General features: G+C 39.3%; 1 protein-coding gene across 3 annotated transcripts in view; it reads left to right on the top strand.

Moving 5' to 3' along the window:
• LOC113392194 (uncharacterized) overlaps positions 1-22,863 on the top strand; it is a 71,856-nt gene extending 48,993 nt beyond the window's left edge. The window contains exons 3-9 of one of the 3 annotated variants that reach the window (XM_064215441.1): positions 28-169; positions 11,675-11,784; positions 12,027-16,265; positions 17,780-17,867; positions 18,215-18,583; positions 19,954-20,218; positions 20,399-22,863. In XM_064215441.1, coding sequence (XP_064071511.1) covers positions 28-169; positions 11,675-11,784; positions 12,027-16,265; positions 17,780-17,867; positions 18,215-18,583; positions 19,954-20,218; positions 20,399-20,624 — 5,439 coding nt within the window. In that variant the 3' untranslated portion in view covers positions 20,625-22,863. Of the gene's footprint in view, positions 1-27; positions 170-11,674; positions 11,785-12,026; positions 16,266-17,779; positions 17,868-18,214; positions 18,584-19,169; positions 19,505-19,953; positions 20,219-20,398 lie in introns of those variants that run through there. The other 2 variants (XM_064215442.1, XM_064215443.1) reach the window with 2 other exon arrangements.
• The last annotated feature ends 1,686 nt before the right edge of the window (positions 22,864-24,549 follow it).

Below are 24,549 nucleotides of genomic sequence, written 5' to 3'. Positions count from 1 at the left end.
CTAAATATGTCAATCATTTGTTCTCAGGTTGTGAGCAAGCCGTATCAAGTGGCGGCGGGCGCCGAGTTGACCAAGTTGTGTAACCACAAACGGAAACTTCTGGCGTCGCTGCAGTCGCGCGTCCAGTCGCCCGTCACGCCGCCCCCACAGGCAATCGACCAGAAGAAAGGTAAACATAGATTTAACGCCACGTTAACTACATAACATTTAACGAAGCCACCGTGGATATTGAGGTTAATAATATATAAAATATTACCAAGAGACAGGCGATAAAATGATCCTATATGATATTATAATTTCTCACTCGCATCACAAATAGAAGAGATACAAAAGGCACGTATGTTATAAATGCGAAAGGAAATGTGTCTGTCTCTTTGATATCTCATCGCGACTAAGCCACTGAATCGATCGTAATGTCATTTGACGTTGTGGTAACCAGTGGGACCTGCATAAAGCCATACAATAAAACACGAAAAAAAATGGACACGCAGTAATCTGCACAAAACACTTAGTGCACGTGTAAAGATAATAAAGACATCCGTTTGAAAGATTAACTACTGATTTCGTCGTCGGTTCTTTTCTGTACATTCACCGTTGGTTTTAGTTTTACATTGAATTTATCATTTTGTAAAATTGTTCAAGTGTTTCTGTTACAGAGCCTCTTTAAATTAAGTTGTAATTTGAATTGATTTGACGTCTGCGAAATTTATATACTTTTTATGTTTATAAATGCATTACAATCAACAGTAATTTGTGCCTGTACAGACAAAGACGCTATAACAAAATAATTTTAATTATATCATAGTTTAAGTATATCGAAGCAATGGCCAGTTGGTCGTTGAACGTTGGTCGTTTGTGACCTGATTTAATCCTTTGTAAATATTTCTAAAAGCCTATCCTTTGTTGTATAATCCATAATAATTCAATATATTATGATACGGTCAATTATAATTTTGACTGTTCATGCAAGCTTTTAATATTTTACTGTTTTGAGCTAAAATTCTACTGATCTATGTTTCTTTTGATTTCATCCACGTCAGACTGTCTAGTCTTTTCTACAGGTGCAATCTCTATTACATCATATTCGTAGTTCGATGTGAAGACGAACAGAAACGTCCGGAGAGATATCGCTCGCAGAATAAACAGATTTAAGTGTATTCCGAGGCAAGGAACCATGTAACTGACAACTACCCAACTCCGAGCTGCCTCTAAGAAAAATCAAATAACTTCTTTGACCCATTAAAAGCTAGCTACTACCAAACAATTTCAAAACTATGCTACTGATCTACCTTATGTACTATTTCAACTTGTAACATCAAAGAAAATAACGAAAAGTTACCAGAATACTTCGAGGAAAGTATTTTACGGAATATTTTACTAACAAAGAATTTCCAAGAAAAAATTTGGAGATATAAAATAAATTTATGTGTTATTTCTTTATATTTTCACTTGATTAAATAGGGATTATATAGGATAATATACTAAATTCATATCGAAATAACTATAAAGCTAACATTTATATTGATTCACTGCTAGTAAAATTGCGTCTCGATTGGTAACACTTACTCGTTCTCTTGACTATTTCGCGGGTCTAATGCCTACCATAAAAAGCCGTATTTACCGAGCTTCTAGGCGGGATGGAATAAAAAGCTAATCGGGTTTATCTGTCGAGTAATTTTCTTTTCATAGCCATCAGGTGACTCGTATTATTAGCCATTATTGGCAAAAAATCACCTTTTCTGATAAGAAAGTCAGATTCATGGGATGTGCAGCTCCAATGCAAGCTGGTTGAAACATTCGCATCATTTTAGTTGAGCTAGAAATAAATGGTCAACGTGTCCAATGGAAACATTTGAGTAAGGAATCTTTTGATCTTTCCATCCATCTTATAGCCTCTGGGGACATCTTGTCTCAATAATTATAACGAACGTTAAAATATAATAGTGTATTAAGAGCATTTAAGTAACCGTTCTGGACTTGACAGACTCATTAAATACGTAGATGATGTGACGGAGTTTGTCTTCGGTCTCGATAGAGTATTAATTGGTTAATTGGATTTCAGAAACGATTAATATAAGGCTTTGAAGACTAATCTATTCCTGGGTAAAATGCTAGGTAAATATATATTGATACTTGCGGTTTTTTATTTGGAGGAGGGTTAAGTATATATTATTACTAAATAAGCAGCTTATTCTTAGAGCTATCGATATCGACGTGGCAAGCGTGAATTGCGTGACGCGTGAGATTTTACACTTTTGACGTTCGTCATAAATAGTGATACACTACAAAAATATGCATTTGAAATAACTTAACAGCGCGGTAAGGATGAAAAAACAAATACCTAGTTTTCAGGTAAATTTAAATATAAATTTATTAGAATATAGTTATTGTGCAAAGACAGGAATGCAACTTATATGATTTAATATATAGACGAAGAAAACAGTTCAGTACAATTTTCTCCTCTTGCTGTTGACCGATTTTTATTTTCTAGCTGACGGGACTTAATATTAATATCAAAATCGGAATATGAGTATGAAAAAGCAACACTAGTAATTTAGAAGCTACTGCTAGAAATGTACGAATACAAATTACGTCCGAAATAAAAACGAATCATACGCTAGATTCTAGTATCTGTAATAAGGCCGTTCCATCGGATTAGGAAACAGAGAGCTGTGTTTGCGCACACGCTTGGGCACTTTAATATGTCATGCGATGTTGGCCGGTCTCCCTTGAGATTAGCCACCGTGACCGCAATCGTCATCATCTACATTAGCATTACATTAGCAGCCTGTAAATTTCCCACTGCTGGGCTAAGGCCTCCTCTCCCTTTGAGGAGAAGGTTTGGAGCATATTCCACCACGCTGCTCCAATGCGGGTTGGTGGAATACACATGTGGCAGAATTTCGTTGAAATTAGACACATGCAGGTTTCGTCACGATGTTTTCCTTCACCGCCGAGCACGAGATGAATTATAAACACAATTTAAGCACATGAATATTCAGTGGTGCCTGCCTGGGTTTGAACCCGAAATCATCAGCTAAGATGCACGCGTTCTAACCACTGGGCCATCTATCATCTATAATAATTATATTAATTTGTAAGCAACAAAAGTGTCTCGTCCCCCTAATGTTCGAATTAAAAACCTTTATCGTACCATCGAACGCTCGGGCCAGGAACTTCAGACTGACGGTTACCTAAATAATGTATGCGTTTCGTACGAAAAAGTTATTAATATTAACGAACAATATTGTGTATTCGAAAGTTTGTTAGTTTGTTTGACATTTCACGCAGCAACGGTGCAGAGGATTGACGTAGATTTTTGCATAGATATTGTTTATCAGCAAGAGTGACTGCGAGTTTAATTTTGGAAAATACACGGCAGAGAATATTATGAATATAATTATTTAAGTTTTTGTATTAGAATGACAAAGTAGATGAAATAAGTGAATTTTATTAGAAGTTCGTTGGTTCGAATCCGAATAAGCAGCTTTTATGTAATCTGTGTTCATAATTTGTTTCGTCTGTATTTGGCGGTTAGTAATTAATCGTAACATCGTGTATAAGGGCAATCAAAACCTCGTAACGAAGCCCTGCGTTTATCGGATGAAATCCGAATATTGTGTGTATGTACATCCATCAACTCGCCAAACGTGGAGGAATAAACCCTGAGGTTTTCTTTTTGTTTATGGTTACGAGATCGTTTGAATCTCGTTTACTATTGAGAATGGTGGTAGTGCGATTAACAGATTCGATACAGTTAAAAATAGCGTACAAAAATGTTGCTCGCTTAGTTGTTTAAGTACATGATAATGCTAGCTTTGTAATGTTGTCAAACTCTTTATACAGTCACATGTATCGCATGAATAAACTCTACGAGTCCCATACGTGAAGACATCTAATGATACCGTAACGCGAATAATGTATGTATAAATGTGGAATCGGTTACTTACGCGCTAGGAAGCGCTCTTCAATCTTATTACGTAACAGAGTCGAACAATGCCTTTCGAAGTATAGAGCGATGCGTTGTTTGACTTTAGTTCGTACGTTATTATCCTCTTAGCGGACGGGCTGGCGTTCCGGTGCAATCTCCGTACTCATCCCTCTTTCATCCAATTACATGAGTGTGAACCCAATGGGATTAGTACGGGATACGAGCGGTGCCTTCGATAGCACACCGTGTTATGCCTGTTACCGTTCCGTTTACAATATCATTGATTTGTTGTCTATTACTTGTTCGTTATTAGTTGGACGTTCTTTTTTTAAATATTTTTTAATTTTAATTTAAGTCACGGTCTTATTGTTAAATACCTATTGTTTTATTTTAAATTCTAATTTAACGTAAAAATATATAAATAAAATGACATTTGTATTTAATGACCCTAGATTATCGTGTATGAAAAACAAAGACAGACCATTTAGTGACACAGATAAAAAAAACGTCCAAAAGTAACTTGGGAAACGTTCAAAGTTAAATTGCCATCTATTTTTAAGAGAGGCAACACTGAAAAGTGGTAGCCGGGAAGAGTTGTTCCTTGTAACAAAGAGGGTAGAGCGATCTCTTTGTTGTTAAGTGGCGGAGGGTGGGCGGCAGTGGCTTGAATAGGTGGGCAAGTACTACGTCATCCGTCCGGGTGTAACAACCTGCGACGCCCGACACCCCGCACCCGTAACTATACCACCCGTGTTTTTATTCACTTATGTTAATTTCACTATATTGTCGCATCCACTTTAAAGATTAACTTGACCCTTTACGGTAATGTACTATATATATTACCCTACAGATCTTTTATATACCAACATTGGCTGAATCGATTAGTAAATTATTTTTTTTATGTCAAAAATACATTAAATATATAAAGCATATTTTTAATCAACAATATTTGTTGATTTTCGTGGGACGTTAATGAATTTAATTCTATATAATTAACAAATGTGTATTCATTGATGTAGGTCTGTTTTCTATCGGTAGTAAATTTACATATAAATTAATATCTTAAAATGTCAATATATTATTTAATTCATAATATTTTTTCTATGCTGTAAATGGTACATCGATAATTGCTTTTTTCAATCGTATCTACAGAATTCAAATCTGTGCCATTTTTCGATTTTTACTTTGTTTCTTACCTATCGCATATTTTATTGTGAATGTATTTTTTTTTGTAGACAACAAGTATTTATTGACATTTAAACTCTAGATAATGCGTTACCACATCTAATATACATTAAACATGATTATTATTGTAATTTTGTTTTTCCAATTTACGTGGAGTCTATATATAGTGGATACATCTCTATGTTGAAACATCAAGGTACATTTTTATATTAACAGCCAAAAATAGACGAGTAAAATTTTCGAGAAACAAGAGCGAGTTGAAATTATTTGAAGAAAATGTAAAGCTTACAACCAATTCAGACCGAAGAAGACGAAGACTGACAACTTCAAGTAACTCCGCCGTACTTTCATGTATAAGTGCTTTTTGACTTTACAGACCGTAGTCATGTCATTTTTAAATAAAATATATCGTATGAATAAACCTCTTTGAAAGAAACATGACAATAATAGTGTAGACACGAGGAGAAAAGGTAAACTTGGAACACCTAGTTTCCGACTCCGCCGTGTCAATACATCCTTCCTGGCGCACGGTATACATTTCTATAAGATGTCACAGCTATATATAACTTGATCTATTAATAAAATTAAATATCATTAAAAAAAAAACATCGTGAATAAGGCATTTCACTCAATACGAGATTAAATTAATGAAAAAAAAGTGTGGACTTAGTATTTGTTGATTACCTGAGAGGATACATATAAATTTAATAGTACTTTGTTAACATAAACTTTTTTGAAGATGCCAAGCGACTGCATCTCAGGCTACGACATTACAGGTTATGCGGTATAAAATAGATAGGCGGACAAGCGAATGGGTAACCTCATCAGAGTAAACCTCAATTGGTTACCTCATAGTATTATTTTGTTTAAGAAAATACAGATGCAAAATATAAAAATGAATCTTTGAACGTTGGTCCTCTACGAGTCGTTCTGCGTACGCCCGAGAAGGTTAGTCAACTTAAAAAAAGACAAGAATAATGGTCACCACTGCCCATAGACATTTGAACTCTAAGAAATACTAACCATTCCTTCAATTAAGAAGTTATATCCTCGTGCCTGTAGTACACTGGCCCCTGGTACACAACAGTACTATGTATTGCTATTTGGCGGCTAACTATGTGAAGTCTGGGTGGCACCTAGCCACCTAGGCGACCTTGCTCACAGCTCTACCAATAAGTCATTTTGTGTTTTTTCCGTCACTAAATTCTCGACATGTTAGTTAGCAATGGGAAGTTACATACTTATGTTAAATGCGTGGGCTCTGCTCTTGAACTTTCGCTTTGATATTAGATTGTCGTCCCAACGGACTACAGGTGGATGGCACCAGCTTGAACATTTACCCACGTCTGCTCTGTAATATCATACATAAATATGTTTTCGGTGGACAGACGTTTTTGTGATTTATGTATAGTATCTTATAATTTGTATTTGTTATTGTGTCGTTAAACGTTTTGCGTGTCAAATAAATAAATAAAAACATATAAAATCTCTTTTGTCTTGGTTTTAGTTGATCAGTCTTTATGATTTGGATTTGGTTGTCGGAACACTAGGTTTTTCCGTAACATTTTATGTGCATAGTTTTTGAGTCGTCTCAGTATGATACTAGGAATACTAAATGCAGTCTCAATTGTATGATGTCGACGAGTTTGTAAAACGACCCGAACATTACCTCCGCTTTACTGAGACGCCGAGCTGTTTAAATAGAGAGTGAGACGTGAAAGCTAACTCGCAGAACCATTCATGAAGCTTTAAAGAAAATATAAAACTAAAGAAAGTCAAAGACCTCGAAACGTAACGTAGTTTTTTTCTTTTAATATTCCTGAACCAATTTAATTAATAACTTTGACGGTTTTTTATTGACGTCGTTATATCCAACGCCACACATATGTTTAAACCTAATACGTCAATTAGAAACTTCTAATAAGTGTTAGTGTTGAAGGGTGAGTGAGCCGGTGTAACTACAGACACAGGGGATATAACATGTTTCTCTCATCTCCAAGGTTGGAGGTGCATTGGTAATATAAAGAATTATTAAAATACTTCGGTACCAATCTATGAACGCTAATGACTACATACTAGGTGATCTATTTGCCAGTAGGCCTTCCTACCTAAATAAATAAAAATGCGTAAAAATTAGCTGAAACTTATCTTTTTGTATTCAAATAAACATCTCTCTCTCTCTCTAAAGCATACAAATTAACGTTCACAACAGAACATCAACCCATACGCCGTGTAAAATAAGGACGGATAACCAGTAAGATGTATATTTGTACTTATATACAATATAGTTAGAAAAAACAATTCGTATCAGCATGTATAGACAAAATCTTTAAGAGAAATAGTTTTCATACTCGACAGCTAGGTGTACAATTAATGATCTTCATCTTGTTATATCAAGATCATAAGATCAGATTTCGAAGACCCGTTCAATTTGCTTTGAAAATTATTTATTTATTATTTCCTTATATAGGTATAATTTACTGTCTATATTGTTAAAGGGATGATGATGATGAAAACTCTTAAATATTTTTTCCAAATGACAATAATCGTTTCATGTAAGGTTTTAATAATTTTCTTGTAGTATATTACGCAATTGAATGTTGATGCGAGTTCAATACTTACGTAGTGCGCCTGCTCAGTGCCCCTTAAACGGTAATACTGTGTATTTAGATTCTATGCAACATTGTAATAACCTATACCAACGGTAGGCGAAGGCGATACAGGAGATAAAAATCCTTGTTATTTGTTTTATTCAAACTTATCTATGTTTTCTTAGTTTGCATATTTAATTCCATGTGTTAATATACTAGTTCCTAATGTAGTTATTTCGATTCGTGCTCAGCGCGTTGCAGTCTCAACTGAATTCTTCCTGTACTATTAATGTGCGAAAAGAGGGATCTCGAATGTTTTGTCCTTTGTTTGTGTTTGTGTGCAATAAACAAATTACACACTAAGACATTGCAATACAATGTACTGCCGTTTGTCAGCAGGAATGCAACATCCACCCAAACAAGTAAGTGCGATGTCTTAATCGGTAATATTTTTTTATAGATTGAAATTAATAGTTAATTTTTGGATAGATAGGGATCCGAAATAGTCTAATGGTTACAAAATAAAGAAGGAAAATTGTGTGTAATTCGCTTTTGTAATCACTTACCTCGTGGTGGTAGTGCAGGTAAATTTGTATGTGGCGGATGGAAATCCACCACTTTTAAGAAAGATAATATTAAAGTAGATATTCCGGCAAGAATGCGAACTTAATTAGTTTCATTATGTGCAGTGCAGTAATCTAACTAATTTTCGATATCTATCAAAACGTTTAGAAATACTTATGATATATCGATGATCGAATAATTGCCCCGTCCTAGTGGCTGGCCTGCACGGATGTAGACTGTAGTCCCCGGACCATTGCACGACCAGGAATTCGTTACGAGAATATTAGGTTTTTTATCATGGACCACTCAATAGCAGGCCGGAGTTAGAAAGTGGGCAGTTATACTCCCGTGACTCGGAAAGCTTGTAAAGTCGGTCATGTCGGTGCCGTCCCCTCGGACTCCGAGAGAGGGAATAGAGAGTGCGACTGTGCTTGCGCGCACGACTGCAGTATCCCATCTCCTGCGTGGTTGGCTCCGTCGTGTCTCCGTCGAGTATGCCCGCCGACCGAAAGTGGTTAGGTTAGGATATTATAAATTAATCGTATGGACAATCAAATCAAATTGAAATAAACTTAATTTTTTTGTATATATATAGTTCAACAATTGTATTCATATTCAAATTATTTCTATTCCTGTTTGAAACGGTAATATTTCGAGGCGATCGTTTCATTTCCAAGGTTTTTCACCACGTAAGAAATTATTAGTTCTATAATATAAACGAATGCTAACTCCACTGAACTTGATACCTCTTCGCATTATGATAACGGTATAAACAAAGATCTTTATGTGGTGCAAGAACGACATTTTCTTAATGGATGCTATATGAATTATTGGAAGCTATAACGAAAATACGTGCAAGGTTCAATGTTTACATGTTTGTCAACTTTTAGATCTTTTTTATTTAATATATTAGCGCTAGTTATGATATATATATTTCGCTAATGTCACGAATAACAGACAGGCAGGTCAGCTCGACCACAGCACTCCGTTATAAATAGTCCACTTTTTAGTTAATGATGTCCCGATTTTATGGCAGCCCAGTTAATTTTTCTTTTATTATGAATTGGTTCTTTAAAAAATAAATGCAATTGGTGGTAGGGCTTTTGTAAGCCCGTATCAGTAGGTACTACCTATTCATAAACTTCTACCACCCAACAGCAATACGAGCCAGTGTAACTACAGGTACAAGGGACAGCATCTTAGGTCGGTGGTGCATTGGCGATTTAAAGATTGGTTAATATTGGTAGTGATCAATAAGCTACCGGATGGCCTAATAGCCATACTTTAGGCTATAAAATGGTAACGCAACGAAAATATTTTTTTTTTACATTTTTAGTTGCTTAAACTTAATATTTGTTTATATATTTATTATAAATTAGATACTATACGACCTCGGTTATAATAAATACGTTAAAAGAGAAAGCTTTCCCGCGCCCCGTGACATAAATAGACTATTATGTGTTTATAAAACTTGTAGACTAACTATTTATTCAACTCAAGTGAGCAAGTTTTTATTGCTTTTTTTATACACGGGAATATTATTTCAAGTAGCCTACCCGGTTCCTTTCTCTGAGTTTTTATCCTTTTATGTTATACGATATTATGTCAATGGCTCTGAAAGGCACTAAGAGTCACTCTATTACGTTAACCCGTTCTGAATAAATGCGTATGATGTACGGAGGGAATCCCTTTGTTATCTATTATTACTATATTACTTTATTATACAGGTGATCTTTGAAATAATATTATTGTATAGGAATAACCTTATTATCGTGCTATATCATAAAGTATGCCAGGGAAGATAAAAACGGTAGGATGACGTAATACCCTCTCCAAGTCTTAAAATAGCTTATCATAAAAGGATCTTACGGCCCATAAAAATATGCTAAAGAATATTACGTAAAGTATCACTAAATTGCTACTAACGTACATTAAAAAGCATAGCCGAAGCCGAAAGGAGATTACCGGTCGGAGTGGACAAATCGGGAAGTATACACGGCGAGCCGCAGGATTGCGTAATTACCGTAAAGGAAGTGGGCCGTTTAGGCAAACAAAAACGTCGGCGACTCGATCAGCGGCAGAACAAAGGCGGGCGTAATTTGAAACAATCGGCGGTGGTGCAGGGCGGCGTGGGCGCGCACCCCGTCGACTATTGATCTGACTCGCGCCACCCAACTCCCTGCACCCTGGCGCCTCGGCGACCACCCCCCGCCCCCGGGCTCCGCATACAACTCGTATTTTAATTGCAAATCTGCCAGATAATGCGCAAATAGATAACGCCATTATACCGGGCTCGCTTATTATTTAGCGCTATCGAATTACGATTCTTTTTAACTTTTCTTATTGATTGTATCGTCTCGCCGTTTATGGGGAACTGGATTGTTTTAAATGTAAGATCAGTTTACATTTTTAATACGTTTTAACTTCTTGCTAATAACAATAAACTATTTAAAGTTGCTTTTATTACTCTTTTAAGCATTGGAAAAGTTAACATATATATTTTTTTATTTTTATAAATATATTATAATTACTTTTTAATACGTTTTATTTTATTCAGACATTATATTTTTTCTAAATAAAAACAAATGAGTAGAGAGTGGAAGTTAATCATAAAACAATTGTTTCGTAATGTATTTACTTGCTTCAAAAGCTTTTGTCGATTAGAGCCACAGCGCTATTTTATTGAAAGGGTTACGTCATAATGGCGAATTTTCACTGCGGCTGCGGTATTACACGCCCTCTGAGGTCTTTATGAAGCTGTTAATTAGTCAATGTTGTTGTTTTAGAGTATTTATCTTCGGTAAAAGTGGATTATGAAAATCTACTTAACACTAATAAATGTTTTGAACTAATTTAAAGTTTATTATATACTTTGACCTTTTGTACGAATGAGTTCACGTTTATTAACAAACGATTAGTGTAATTACCGACTGGAACTTCATCCGAGCTGACAATCAACATCGTAACGCCGAAAATACATTAACATAACAATTTAAAATGTCATTAAGTCGAACCGAAACTGTTATTATATTCCGTGCAATTTACTCGAGTACAATGTTAAAGATGTTATCTACATTATGTATATTAAGGCGATGTTTACTGAAATGCGTCATTTAATGAGAAGGACGAAGTTGTCATCAAAAGTCTTGCATTGTCTGAATCTGTTGGGACGTCTAGAGAACAGTTTAAAGTCATACGGTCGCTCGCCTCTCGACCTTTCTCTGTGTTCAATAGTTCATGTGAAGAGATTGGACATTACGAGAGGATTTCTTTTACGATATTAGATTTTTTTATTGAAAATTATGTTTTAGTAAATGTTAATATATTTCGGATCGAATGAGATATTTTAAATTGTTTCAAATTACAGCAGTTACAATAACAATTATTTTGTTTCTTTTTTCAGGGGCTTTACCAGAAACTAAGAAGAAAATGAAGAAACGTCCCGGATACGTGCCGACTATGAGCGTGTCACAAATGATGGTGCAAAGGGATAGACCCCTCAACGAGTTCAAGGTACATGTTCGTTACGTATTCATAGCCGCGATAAGACTTGAACTCTTGCCAAGAACTTACCGCGCAGACATTTTTTATTACCTATATCGGTAGCGAATACGAATTTCCATAATTTTGTGACTTTTATTATTTATACCGTATGATGTAGAACTTTATTCTGGATTTGCTTTTTATAGTTTTTTAGAGGATTATTAAAATATATATTTATCAACTTACTCATTTTTTTTAAAAAAAAATTTCAGCCTGACGTCGATCAAAAGAGGACGGCGTCTCCGGGCGCTATGACACAACGACCCAGCAATATGCAGCATTGTTTGCCGTATTCGCAACAGAACATGTCAAACGTAGTACAAGAAGATATAAAACAAGAAACTCTTGTGCAAAGAAGCTCACACTATCTCACTGTTAGTAGTGGTTGGATAACTCAACACCCAGAGAACATTGAATCTGGACAGAAACATAACCCACAAATGCCAGGTCCTTTGAGTAACCCTCTCAATATGGGACTGCCAGTCCTTGGAACGAATGGACAAGTCATAGGTGTCAATACTGGTTACAATAAGCATTCTAATAATGCGAAAAATACATTAAACCTAACGCCGCATGTAATAGAACAAGAGCATAAGGAAGAAGAAAATGATCTGCAGACCAATAAACAAACTCCTAAGGAAGAAGAATCACAAATATTTTGTGGTTTAAACCAACCCCTTACACCTGAGGTTATGCAAAAGATAAACGAACAGCAGCAAATATTCATTCAAAGAAACCAGAAACAGATTGAAGTTATGAAAGGGTACAAGACGCAGATATCAGATAATTTAAATCAGAGCAAGCCGCCGATGCAAAGCCAATATGTTCCTCAAGGTCAATTGGTAATACAAAACGGAACTGTCGTCAAAACGAATTCAGCAAAAACTCCTCCATGGCAAGTCAAAAGAAACGACTCAAATACTCCTAACTCTATGCCATGTCCGAGCCCAAAGTTACAAAAAGTCGAAAACTTCGATTATGATGACACCAATTTGAACACAATGGACGAATCTTCATCCTCTGCAGGTTCTTACTCCGGTAACGAACAAATTTTAAATCCAGTTATGTGCTCGCGGGTACCGCCACTACCGCAACACTATAATATGATGGGCCAACAATGGCCTAGTGTTGAACTCAAGAAAAGAACTAAAAGTAACAATAAAACACCCAAGAAAAAGTCAATTCCAAGTGATAAACCAATTATGTTTGGAAACAATGGTATGAGACAAATGCCAGAACCAAAGGGAAAATCCTGTGATGATGGCTCGAGGAATACCGTTCCGTCGTTTATGGATGATCCCAATGGATATTTAGCACAACAAACAGTTTTGCTAAATAACACAATATCTAGACAAGTAGGAATTAATACGCGATATAATGTTAATCAATTTGAAAATACTGGCAGTACGTTTAATTCAACGAATCAATCTGATAAACTTTGTAAGCCCATGAGCAGGCCCGGTGAGCCTATGAATGTTTTTCGAAATAATATTGTACCAAATTCTTCACCATCGCCAAACAACATTCCCGACAGTAGTCTCGTTCCTGAAAAGAGTGCCGAAAACACAATTCCACCTTGCTGTAAAGGGTGCAACGTTTCATATAAAGGAAACTGTTCAGATACATCAGATACAAGAACGAAATATTTAAAACAACACGCCAATGTTTATGGATTAGAATTGGAAAGTGGTGTAGCCACATCTAGTCCGAAACATGGATTCGACGATAATCCTGTAACATCTTCAACATACATTGAGCGAAATCTCATGTTGAATGATAACTGCGGGCCGATTCAAGCTGGCATTGTAAGCACCAGCAACGTGTCTCCCAACGACACGTTACAACCGCCCGAGCCTTCGCCGACTTTATCTAGTAGCTCTCGGAACACGGACACTCCTCACAGTAGTGGCAGTATTCCTCAACTACAGAATAATTGTACATTCCCCGTACCGAGCCCGGCCTATTCTAATCCAAGTTCGAGTAGGGATAACTTTAACAGTAACCCCTCCACACCCGGCAGTAGTCACACATATCCATACAGCTCGCCCGGGCCGCCCATCAGCCAGGCCATCTCTGGCAACCAAGTGATGCATTTCATATCAAATCATAATGTTAACAAAAATCTCATGGAAGTGGATAACATATCAATGGTAGGAGTCAAACCGGGCTTGAGAAATCAGCAAGAGTTGTTTAGGTTAGAATCTAAGAAGAGAATAGAAAACACAATGCCAGGATACTGTCCACCGCCACACCTGGGAGGGGGCCCGGCGCACTCTCTGATACAGGCTTGTTATATACAGACATTTGTGACCACAATGGCGAGTGGGTTTTCCGTTACTCGAGATACTGTAACGTCGGTTCTCGCAGGAAAAGCTAATACTGCAACTACCTCTATTAACGCATCACAAGCTAACTTTGTTAGGCATCCTCCACCGCCTAGTGTGAACATGGCCACGACTTACGCTATACCGAATAACCAACCCGATCCGTTCTTGAATTCTGTCAATTTACCGACTAGTTATCCCTTACACATCGCCGGTACGACCGCTCAGAACATGATAACGAAGTCTCCACTTGAAATGGTTCAGAACGTTATCAGTAGTTTGCCATCGAAACCTGAAACGAGCAATGCACAACCAACGTCGATCATTCAAAGAAGATCTTGCTCGAATACTCCTGGACAAATTTTAATTTCTTCAACCGGACAAATAATCGTATCCAACAATCAAATGCCGCCGCCTCCTCCAAAGAATACAACTGCTCTGTCACCGATAGGGTCAAATGCGGTGACCAACGTAACCACATCTGTAACTCAAGTCGTTCCCGCCGTTGGAGGAGTACAACCAATGGTAAATCAACCGACGGTAGTTGTCAATACATTGCAGACGCCGTTCGTCATTCAGCCCCCCATGATGACTGTCGAGGGGCAAGTTGTACAACAAAACACCGTGCTGCCGCAAATAGTAACCGGCGGAATAGTTTCTGGCCAGCAAACTACCGATAGTTCGAGACAGATCGAAGTTAAGAACGGCCAGGGCTTCGTTCAAGGCGTTGCTATGCTCTCACCGGAAAGTTTAAAGAAAAGAAGTAAGAAAAAGAAGAATCAAACACCTAACATAACCAACGTATTGCAAATTGCAGCACCGCAACAGAACCCGAACAGCCTCATGGTGCACCACTCCTCACCGCAGCACAATTCTAGTCCGCAGTTTTCACCTCGTGGATTTCAGCTGTCTCCGACTAACAACATATCCCCGACGCCGATGCTGCAAGCGCTGACCATCGTGCCCGGCAAGTCGGGCACGCCGGCGCATATAGTGATGAACGGCCAGGGGAACGCAAACAACTTCGGATCGCAACAAATCATAGCTAATACATCGCCGTCACAACAGATCAATTTACTACAGCCCGTGAATCTAATTAACAATGCGAGCAATGTCATGTCGAACTTCCCAGCCTTTCAGCAGTTCATCTTGCCGAATCTCGGTGGAATGGTCATGACTGCAGACGGAACGGCCATCATTCAAGATAATTCTACAGGAATGCCAATGCAGCTTCAATTACAGACCGTTAACGGCCAAAACGTATTGACGCCGGTGCAGAACCCAGGCCTGTTCACCGCGGGTACCAACAGCGGAGTAGTAATCAGAGCTCAAAATCAACAGGGCAAGATTATACAATCGCAGCACAGTCCAGGCGCCCAATTTCTCTCTCCGAACAGTCAAGTCATGGTCAATAGCCCTAATTTCAACGGTCAACTGAGTCCACTGCTCGCCAATCTGAGCCCCACGAACGTCACGTTCAATACGAGCCCACAGATGAGGTCGGGAAACGTCCAAACTCAGGAGTTCATTCAGACCAATCAGCTCGGCCAGACGCTGATGGTCCCGCTGTCCCCCAAGCAAGTTCCCATATCCGCGACGAGCAACAGGGCCAACTCCACGTTCGTCCAGAACACGACCATCGTGCAGCAGCAGACGACGCTCGTGTCCAACTCCCACAACGCGCAGATGTCGTCGATGAACCTCCAGGGGGGAAACTCCAGACTGAGCATAGATCCCAACGTTCTCCTCGGCCAGAAGTCGACGACGAACCCGAAGAGGTTCGGCCGGCCGCCCGGCGAGGGCGGCGCCGCGGAGTTCAAGGACGACGGGAGCCTCGGCCCCTTCGAGCGGCCGGCCGAGGACGACAGGGGCGAGGCCCCCGACGGCTACGGCGTGCGGCACTCCGTGTCCACGCAGACGCTGGGCCAGCGCGGCGGGAAGTCCCCCAGCACGGCGGCGGGCTCGCCCCCCGACACCACGACGCTCAGCCCGCTGGGCGCGCTGGACGCGGGCAGCCCGCGCCGCCGCGCCGCGCCCGCGCCCCCCGCGCCGCCCGCGCCCGCCGCGCCCGCCGCGCCCGCCGCCGACACCACCACGCGCTCGCCCGAGCCCGACGCGCTCGCCTCGGTACGCGCCCTCCGCGACACCTTTTGGAATTTTACCATCGAACGCCATACTCGTGTGCGCCGCTCGAGACGTAGACATTGACACGGGGATGGACCCATTATACGAGGGGAGTTCAATGTAATCTCGGTATAGGTATGAAGGAAAAGGCGGAAAATTCTGAATAAATTTTATTTTTCAATATACTCCTCTAAAATCTCAACACATTTATTTGTTCGTAAAAGTAACTTTTCAATTCCCTCTGAAAAATATTTTTCTTCATGGGCCGAAAAATGTTCGTTTATTGCTCCCTTCAACTCTTCATCGTCCGAAAAATGCGTTCCTCGAAAGTCTTTTTTAAGATTAGGGAATAGATAATAATCACTAGGGGCCAGGTCCGGACTGTAGGGTGGATGATTGATTTCTTCAAATCCGTACTCCCGCACAGCAGCCTGGGCAAGGCGCGCCTTGTGAACCGGCACGTTGTGAAGCAGCAACACACCTGCGGTTAATTTTCCACGTCTTTTTTCTTTAATTGCCTCCTTTAAATTACGCAGGGTGGTTGCGTATGATGCAGCAGTAATACTTTGACCTTTTTTGGTGTACTCGATTAGCAAGATTCCCTTAGAATCCCAAAACACCGTGGCCATGAGCTTTCCTGCGGACGGAGTGACTTTGAACTTCTTCGGCGGGTCTGATCCTTTTTTGTGCCACTGCATAGACTCTTGCTTGCTCTCAGGGTCATAGTGATGAACCCACGTTTCATCACCAGTAACAATCCGATCGAAAATACCTTGCGGATTTTCACCACAGAGGTCCAAAAACTACTTACAACAGTCAACTCGCACTTGTTTCTGTAGCGCGGTGAGCATTCGCTGCACCCATCTTGCACTGACCTTTGACAAATTCAGGCGCTCATGAAGGATTGTGTGAATGGTACCCACGGATAGCTTAGTCATTTCTGCTAATGTTTTCACTCTTACACGGGCATCTTCAAGTACAAGTTTTTCGACTAATTTGACGTTTTCTTCAGTAGCGGCACAAATTGGCCCACCAGCGCGGGGGTCGTCTTCAATGCTCTCTCTACCCCGATTGGAATTCACTTGACCACTTCTGAATTGTAGATAATGAAGGCGCAGAATCTTGGTAAACAGCCACCATTTCTTCATGGATAATTTTTTGAGTTTTTCCTTGTTTTGTGAGGAATTTTATCACTGCGCGATGCTCGATTTTTTTTCATCATTGTCGAATCAGTCATCATAGTTATCTTTTCGCAATGATATCTTGAATACTAATGGTGGCAATTAAATGAAATTTTGTATTTATACCCTCAAAGAGTGTCATTAACTAATGAGATAATTAAATTACCCTTAGCATTAGTATATCGCCTCGATACCGAGAATACATCGAACGCCCCTCGTACCTTCTTTCGGAACCGAATGTCCTGATGTCGGAAGTGGTCACCCTCCCCGCGTAGACCGAGCGCCAGGAGTGGTGCGGTGGTGGCCCCCGTTGACGTGTAGCCGTGTGTGTCGCAGGCCATGGTGCAGTGCGTGTCGAGCAGCGAGCAGGACATGGCGGAGGCGCGCGAGCGCTGGGCGGAGCGGCCCGACGCCGACTCGCACCGTGAGTACTCTCTGCCCGAGTTACCCGGACATAGATCGTTATCGATTAAACGCTGTTCTATTCACTATATGACGATTACAAGTACGTTCGATGTTTTTCATTTTATTTTATGAATAGGAATGTGAAATTAAGGTATCCGATGTAAGTGATCACCTTCTCCCGAAGACGCACTGGACTCACTGAATATTTCTTACATTTGCAGACAATTACGGGGTCTAACTGGCAAATAGGTTGTACCTGGGTACACGGATCGGACGGATCTGTACTAATAACAAAAAATTAATTCCATAAACTACTAAATATAATTTAAAAAAACATAATATAATTTTATCCCTTGACGTTTTCAGATATGATATCAAACATACAATTGATGCGTCTTAATCGAGCTCACAATCCTGTGGAGTCCAGTGAAATGCAATACCACCAAAACATGAACTCGTCCAGTAACAGCCAACACGTTTTGCCGATGACGTCGAGTCTCTACGATCGACCTCAGAGCTATAAGAGGAAAAATGACTTCGGCGACGGTTCCACGTACAGGAATGACAAAATTATGCGGACTAATTACGGGATGGTGCACGGCTTGCCGAAGGACTACGACGCTATGGCCATCAACCAAGATAAGCAGCAAGTGAGACGTTTCTCTCCTTCAGGGAGTAACTCTGAAAGTTCCAACGTTCAGAAAGTCTTTGACAGACATTTAGGTTCCGGGGACGGTGAGTATATTTCTCTTATCTAACTTGTCTACGACGCTTTAACTCTTTGCTGCTTATCCGACTGCATATAAATGTGGGACCGCTACTCATCGGCTTTCCTGATACTTTACACACCTTCACGATTTTACTAAAAAAACTTTTTCCAAAGATTTAAGTTTGCTGACCGATTCGTTCGGTCAGTGCAGATACAGATGTTCGTTTTAATCAAATTGAGCACACTATTCTTGTTCCCTTACTACATTCTAAATTTTGCTTAATTCTACTAATATGTACAGAAACCATCTCACGCTTTAGTCACAGCTAACAAAATTCTAAATTGATGTAATGTTGTGTCTTGTATTGGTTTTCGATTGTCGTACGCCAGCGATCACACAAAATTGAATTCGATGCGTTAAGCTGCGTTTTCACCAAAGGAAAATTGGCAACTTTTGTGTTGTCAACGAGCAAGTAGCACTTGTATAATTTCTGTGGAGAATCGCAAAAGTTGTTAACAGAGAAATTGTCAATTATTTTAGTGGAAACGCAACCATTAGATGATTCTATCACCGGAGACGGTTCTATTGATGTGTATTATGGTATATTTCAGCTTCTACGTAATGCGATATATTGGTCATTGGTTTTCTTTTGGTTGGGTTAATACAAGATACAGCTGTTTATAAAGGGTGTACTGGAAACTAATCAGAACGCGATGTGCGGCGTTCGACCGCTCTCACGATGGCTTTCTGTCGCTTTCCATTGCACCATTCCCGAAGTAACAAAATTGGCTCACACATTGGGACTCCATTACTAACGCATCATTGTAAAGCCATCATTCTATCTGTTCATCGTTGTAAGTAAAGCACATTTTCATATTACTGTAACCTTCTTTTGGCCGAGGGAATGAATACTTTGTAACGTCTCAGATATTTGTCACTGCTTTGGTCGATCGAAAATTGCAATATTTTTGGCCAAAATTTAACCTATTCACTGTGCCCGGTCTATGAATATAGATATAAGTATTCCATCGATAGTTTTTAATGGGAATATTTATGTATTTTTTTCCTCGGTCACACCTCTAATGTCTAAGATTGCATACAGATGATTTGTAAAAACATTGTTTTTGTGAATTACTGTTTCTAATCACACCTCCGGCAATCGTCGAGCTTATATTAAAATGTAATCGCTCCTAGCTTGTGCAATATTTTTAAATAAAATAAATGAACCCGTCTACCTTCAAATACTACGATTTAATCGTCCCCGTATGCCTGAGATCTTTGAACGTAACCTAACGTCTCACCGACGCGTCCAATCCACCTCGGGCGGCGCTCGCGAGAGTGCCTCGAGGCGGCGGGTCGGCGGGGAGCGCCGCTAAGCTGTCGGTTCGGTCGTAGATTCCAAGAGCTCGGAGGAGGCGGAGGGGGCGGCGGGGGCGGCCGAGGGGGCGGAGCGCGTGCGGCGGTTCGCCGTGGGGGACCTGGTGTGGGGGCCCGTGCGCGGCCACGCGTCGTGGCCCGGCAAGCTGCAGGCGCGCCTGTCGGGCGGCGCGTGGCGCGTGCGCTGGTTCGGGCGCGGCGCCGGCGCGGCCGAGCACCGCGCGCTGCTCACGCTCAGCGAGGGGCTCGAGGCGCACCACGCCGCGCGCACGCGCCACCGCAAGTGAGCGCACGCACACACGCACACACACACACACACACGCACACACCTCGACTTAACCCAACCCAAAGACAACCCACGCTCGATGACTTGTGAGACCTCGTTCGCTTCTCCCCGCGCGACCGGCGCTTGCGGCCTGGCTTCCGAGGCTCGAACTCACGGGGTGTCTTTCTTTCCGAGCAGGAGCAGAAAACTGAACACCCTCCTCGAGAACGCGATCCAGGAGGCGATGGCGGAGTTGGATAAGAAGTCCGACCAGAGGCGAGCTTCGAGCGAGGATCGGGACGAGGTCCCCCTGGAGGAGATCACCGAGACGCCCCGGCGCAGCAGGGCTCACGGCAAAGTGAGGAGCAAGCACAGGAGGAACCCGGCGAAGCTCGACTCTACGCGCTTGAGGAGCTCTCGATGACAGACTCCATCCGACTGGAAGAGTTCCAGAGGAAGCCATTACTATCCGTAGAGATTTTGAACGATTAGTGTCGGACATTAAAGTTTTATTACGTCAATGAAATAGTATATAATAAATATGATATCTTTCAGCATATATGATACAATAAGAAGTTTTAAAATACATAAATCTTAATAAAATTTCGTACAATTAAATAAGGTTATCGTTTTTGAATATCGTACTAAAGGGTTTCCCTCGCTACACAATCGATAACGATTATTAAACAATAGATTTTTCTTATTACTAAATAGGAACATATTTATCTAGCTTATACAACTAAATATAAACGTCAGTAGCAGAATTTTAATTCCCGGGAATTTTCTCCGCTGGTCACACTCGGAGCGACGGTCCAGAGTAACGAGTCTATGTAAATATTTAAGATTTCGGTGTTTTAAAAAAATAATAATTGATAGAAATTTTAGCAGCTAGTTATAGACGTGATTTAATCACTAATGTACTTTTAGGTTAAGACGATAAACTTTGCGGTTACAGGTGAAGAGATTGTCTATACATTATGCACATTATATGAAATTTGAATTCACTCGTGTCAAACGTCCGCTCACATAGTGACGGGTGTTTCTCAGCGTGTAAAGATATTCGGCGAGTTGAGATTTGCTCACCGTGTCTCTGGGTACTCAATATCGATTCGTAATGTGTGCCGTTCTGTCTCTCGGTGTGTCGGACGAAACGGCGGTTAGGACGTTTGTCGAATTGATGTCAGTCTCGAGAGAGGCGGGGTTCCATTAGCCCCATCCCTGCATCGATGAGGGTACTTTAGGGTATTTTATCACAATTTTCATCGACATTTTGTACAATGTTAGTAACGTGTAAATTAAATAAGAGTGTGCTATATATATTGTGTACATTTTTACGTTTTGTTAGAAAATAAAAACATGATTTCTAGTCAAAATATTGAGCATATTAAATTGTAGATAACGCGGATGAGATAATTGACAATAAACGGGCCTCAAGACCTACTTTTTACATTAATAAATGCACTATTTATTTACTTTCGGACAGTATAATTGTTTGCTAAAATGTTTAAAGTACTTTTGTCAATATAAAAGACTCAATAGTTTTAAGGTTGATGTTGCTGGAACTGTTGATACGATGGCAACATTGCGGTTCGAGTTCGTATAAAACGGTGCGCATATCATTCGTACTTGTTGAGAATGTTTATAAGTGTTGCTATATCAAAGTCAATGCAACGTCCGGTCGGCCGGTGGTGATGCCTGCATTTTAACCGACTTACAAAGGAGATGATATATGATGAACTATAAGTCTTAAATGAAATATTTTTATTTTTGATATTTAATACTTTGAATAAAGAAATTTCATTTGAGAATAATTAAATCTCAATTTAATATATTTTGAAGTAGATTATAGTTTTTTTTTGTTAAAAAAGTTATTATTTTAACACGTTTTATACATACGATACTAAATATAATATAATATTTATACCAATATTTAAGGCCTATACGCGTTGTTAGTAGATATAGATTCCATGACATTTTAAGATGTATCAAACATTAGGCCATAAATGTCATCGAATGAGAACAAAATTTTTATTGATTGTGATAAATATATTTGAATATCGATTTTAAACGTACATTCGAGATTTAAATATATACCGTAAGCTGATATTAAACGTTCATCACACGACTGTACCTCGAGAAATTTAACAATTCCTCACTCTAAGTGTCGCTATGAGCTTCGGTTTTCGGTACAAGGGAGTTTTTAATTTTAAACATTTCTAAAATGCTTTTTAATCACAATAAATAATATTATATAGATAATAAAATTGAATGTTTCTTTCTAAAAAATCGTAGCTAGATTGATTAGATCATGTCACGCATGGATAATTTTTTATAGATAATTTGTTGTCGATGGTCGTTGTTAGATGATATTTACTTGTAAAATTAATTTATAACCTATCGAGCTCGACGACGGCTTACTGTTTTTATTTACATGTAACTTAGATTCCACTTACGACATGATTAGTTGTTATATTGTTTATTGAAATCGTAATAACGCTCCGATGAGGTATTATGTAAATATTATTGTAACTGTAGTTATGTATAGTATTGTATTTCAATGAAATTAATGTTTTATAGACTAATAACTGTACAACATAAGATTATTTATTTGTTTTGATGTGTACATATTTTTTTTTCAATAAAATGTACCTGTTTTTAATTTATGATTTGATTTTTTATTCCACTATTTTTAATCTGTGCAGTGAAGGAGTGCCGCAGACAAAGCTTGGTTGACATTGGGCGGATCCCTGATTGAATAGTAGAAGTTTATGATTGTTTGTGCCTTGCTGGTTTTGTGGCTAATTTGTGTGAGTGCAGATTCTAAGTTTTGAGGTTTGAATACCGGGTCGGGCCAATAAAAGTTATTACATATTTTATCAAGAAATTCAGTTGCAGCCTGTTGAGTTACAATGTGCATCACACGTGCATGTGCATCGTATCACATTGCACTGTGAGAGGGGCAACTAATAGATTATAGTAGTACTTGACATAGCATGTTTATCCTAACACCAACCACCATTCCAATAAAACATCTCCTGGAGGGCTGTGTTTTCGTAGTTGATCTGGCTCGACTGGGCGTTAGTCGTTACCGATAAATATTCCGCGCGCAGCGCGCACCCGTGTGTGTGTGTGTGTGTTTCCGGGACAAAATACCTCACGTCTGCGCAACGTTCCGTCCCGCACTGATTTATTGGGCAACGGAAGGGGTTGGATCGTGATGTTCGCGTATGTAGTTAATATATAGCTAATTCAAAAACTTGGATTTAAAGTTGGGAGTGATCAGAACATTCCAGCTAAGCCATAACATTTTAGAGATTAGTTAGTTAATTTTTAGTGAAAATAGGTTAAATGATATTCCAGTAATAATAAAAATAATAATATTTGGGGCCTGGCAGAGTGAATTTTCGAGAGAAATTATCTATATATATCACTCACTCATCAAATATTCTACTGTCATATAGCAAATGAGCCAGGGTAACTAAATGCACAAAGGACATAATATCTTAGTTCCCAAGGTTGGTGGCGTATTGGCGATATTATATATATGTATAATATCTTAAAAAAAGATTAAATTATTATTATTATTTAAAATAATTTTAAAGATCTTGTGAGTGTCTCGGCCGGTGACGCTGGCAGAGCCCTATTGAGTGATATAACTAATCTTTGCAATTTTATGCTATCTGGTAAGGTGATTTCATCCTTTTTACCACTTCTTTATGGTGCAAGACTTTGTGCCTTTAATAAAAAAGACGGGAGTATCCGTCCAATAGCAATCGGGACCACTTTTCACAGTTTGGCATCTAAATTAGCATGTAGGCACATAGTTTCCACCCTAAAAACCAAATTTCTACCAATTCAACTCGATTTTGGAAGCAGAGGTGGTTGTGAAGCAGCAGTACACTCTACCCGTACCTTTCTAAAAGGACACGAGGCCGAGGTGCTTCTGAAAGTTGATGTAAAGAATGCTTTTAACTCCTTAGATAGGGCAGCCTTGCTTAACGAAGTCTTCTCTAATTTACCTGAAATTTACCCTTACGTTTGGCAATGTTATAGTTCACCTTCGAAATTATTTTTTGGCGAAAATATAATTAATTCTAATGTAGGCGTTCAGCAAGGAGATCCATTGGGTCCTGCTCTTTTTAGCTTAGGTATCCATAACTGCATTTCAAATTTAAAATCTAAATTAAATATTTGGTACCTAGATGATGGAACTATAGGAGGTAAAGTAGATGATGTTATTGAAGATTTAGTTAAAATTAAAGAACAATTTGATAAAGTCGGTCTTAAGTTGAATTTTTCAAAATGTGAATTTTTTTTTACGGACAATTTAAGTCCCAAAAATATTAGTT

Source organism: Vanessa tameamea, chromosome 7 (genome assembly GCF_037043105.1).
Source record: "Vanessa tameamea isolate UH-Manoa-2023 chromosome 7, ilVanTame1 primary haplotype, whole genome shotgun sequence".
NCBI classification, from domain to species: domain Eukaryota; kingdom Metazoa; phylum Arthropoda; class Insecta; order Lepidoptera; family Nymphalidae; genus Vanessa; species Vanessa tameamea.
The sequence above is the reverse complement of the archived record's forward strand: the minus strand, read 5'-3'. Positions and strand labels throughout refer to the sequence as shown.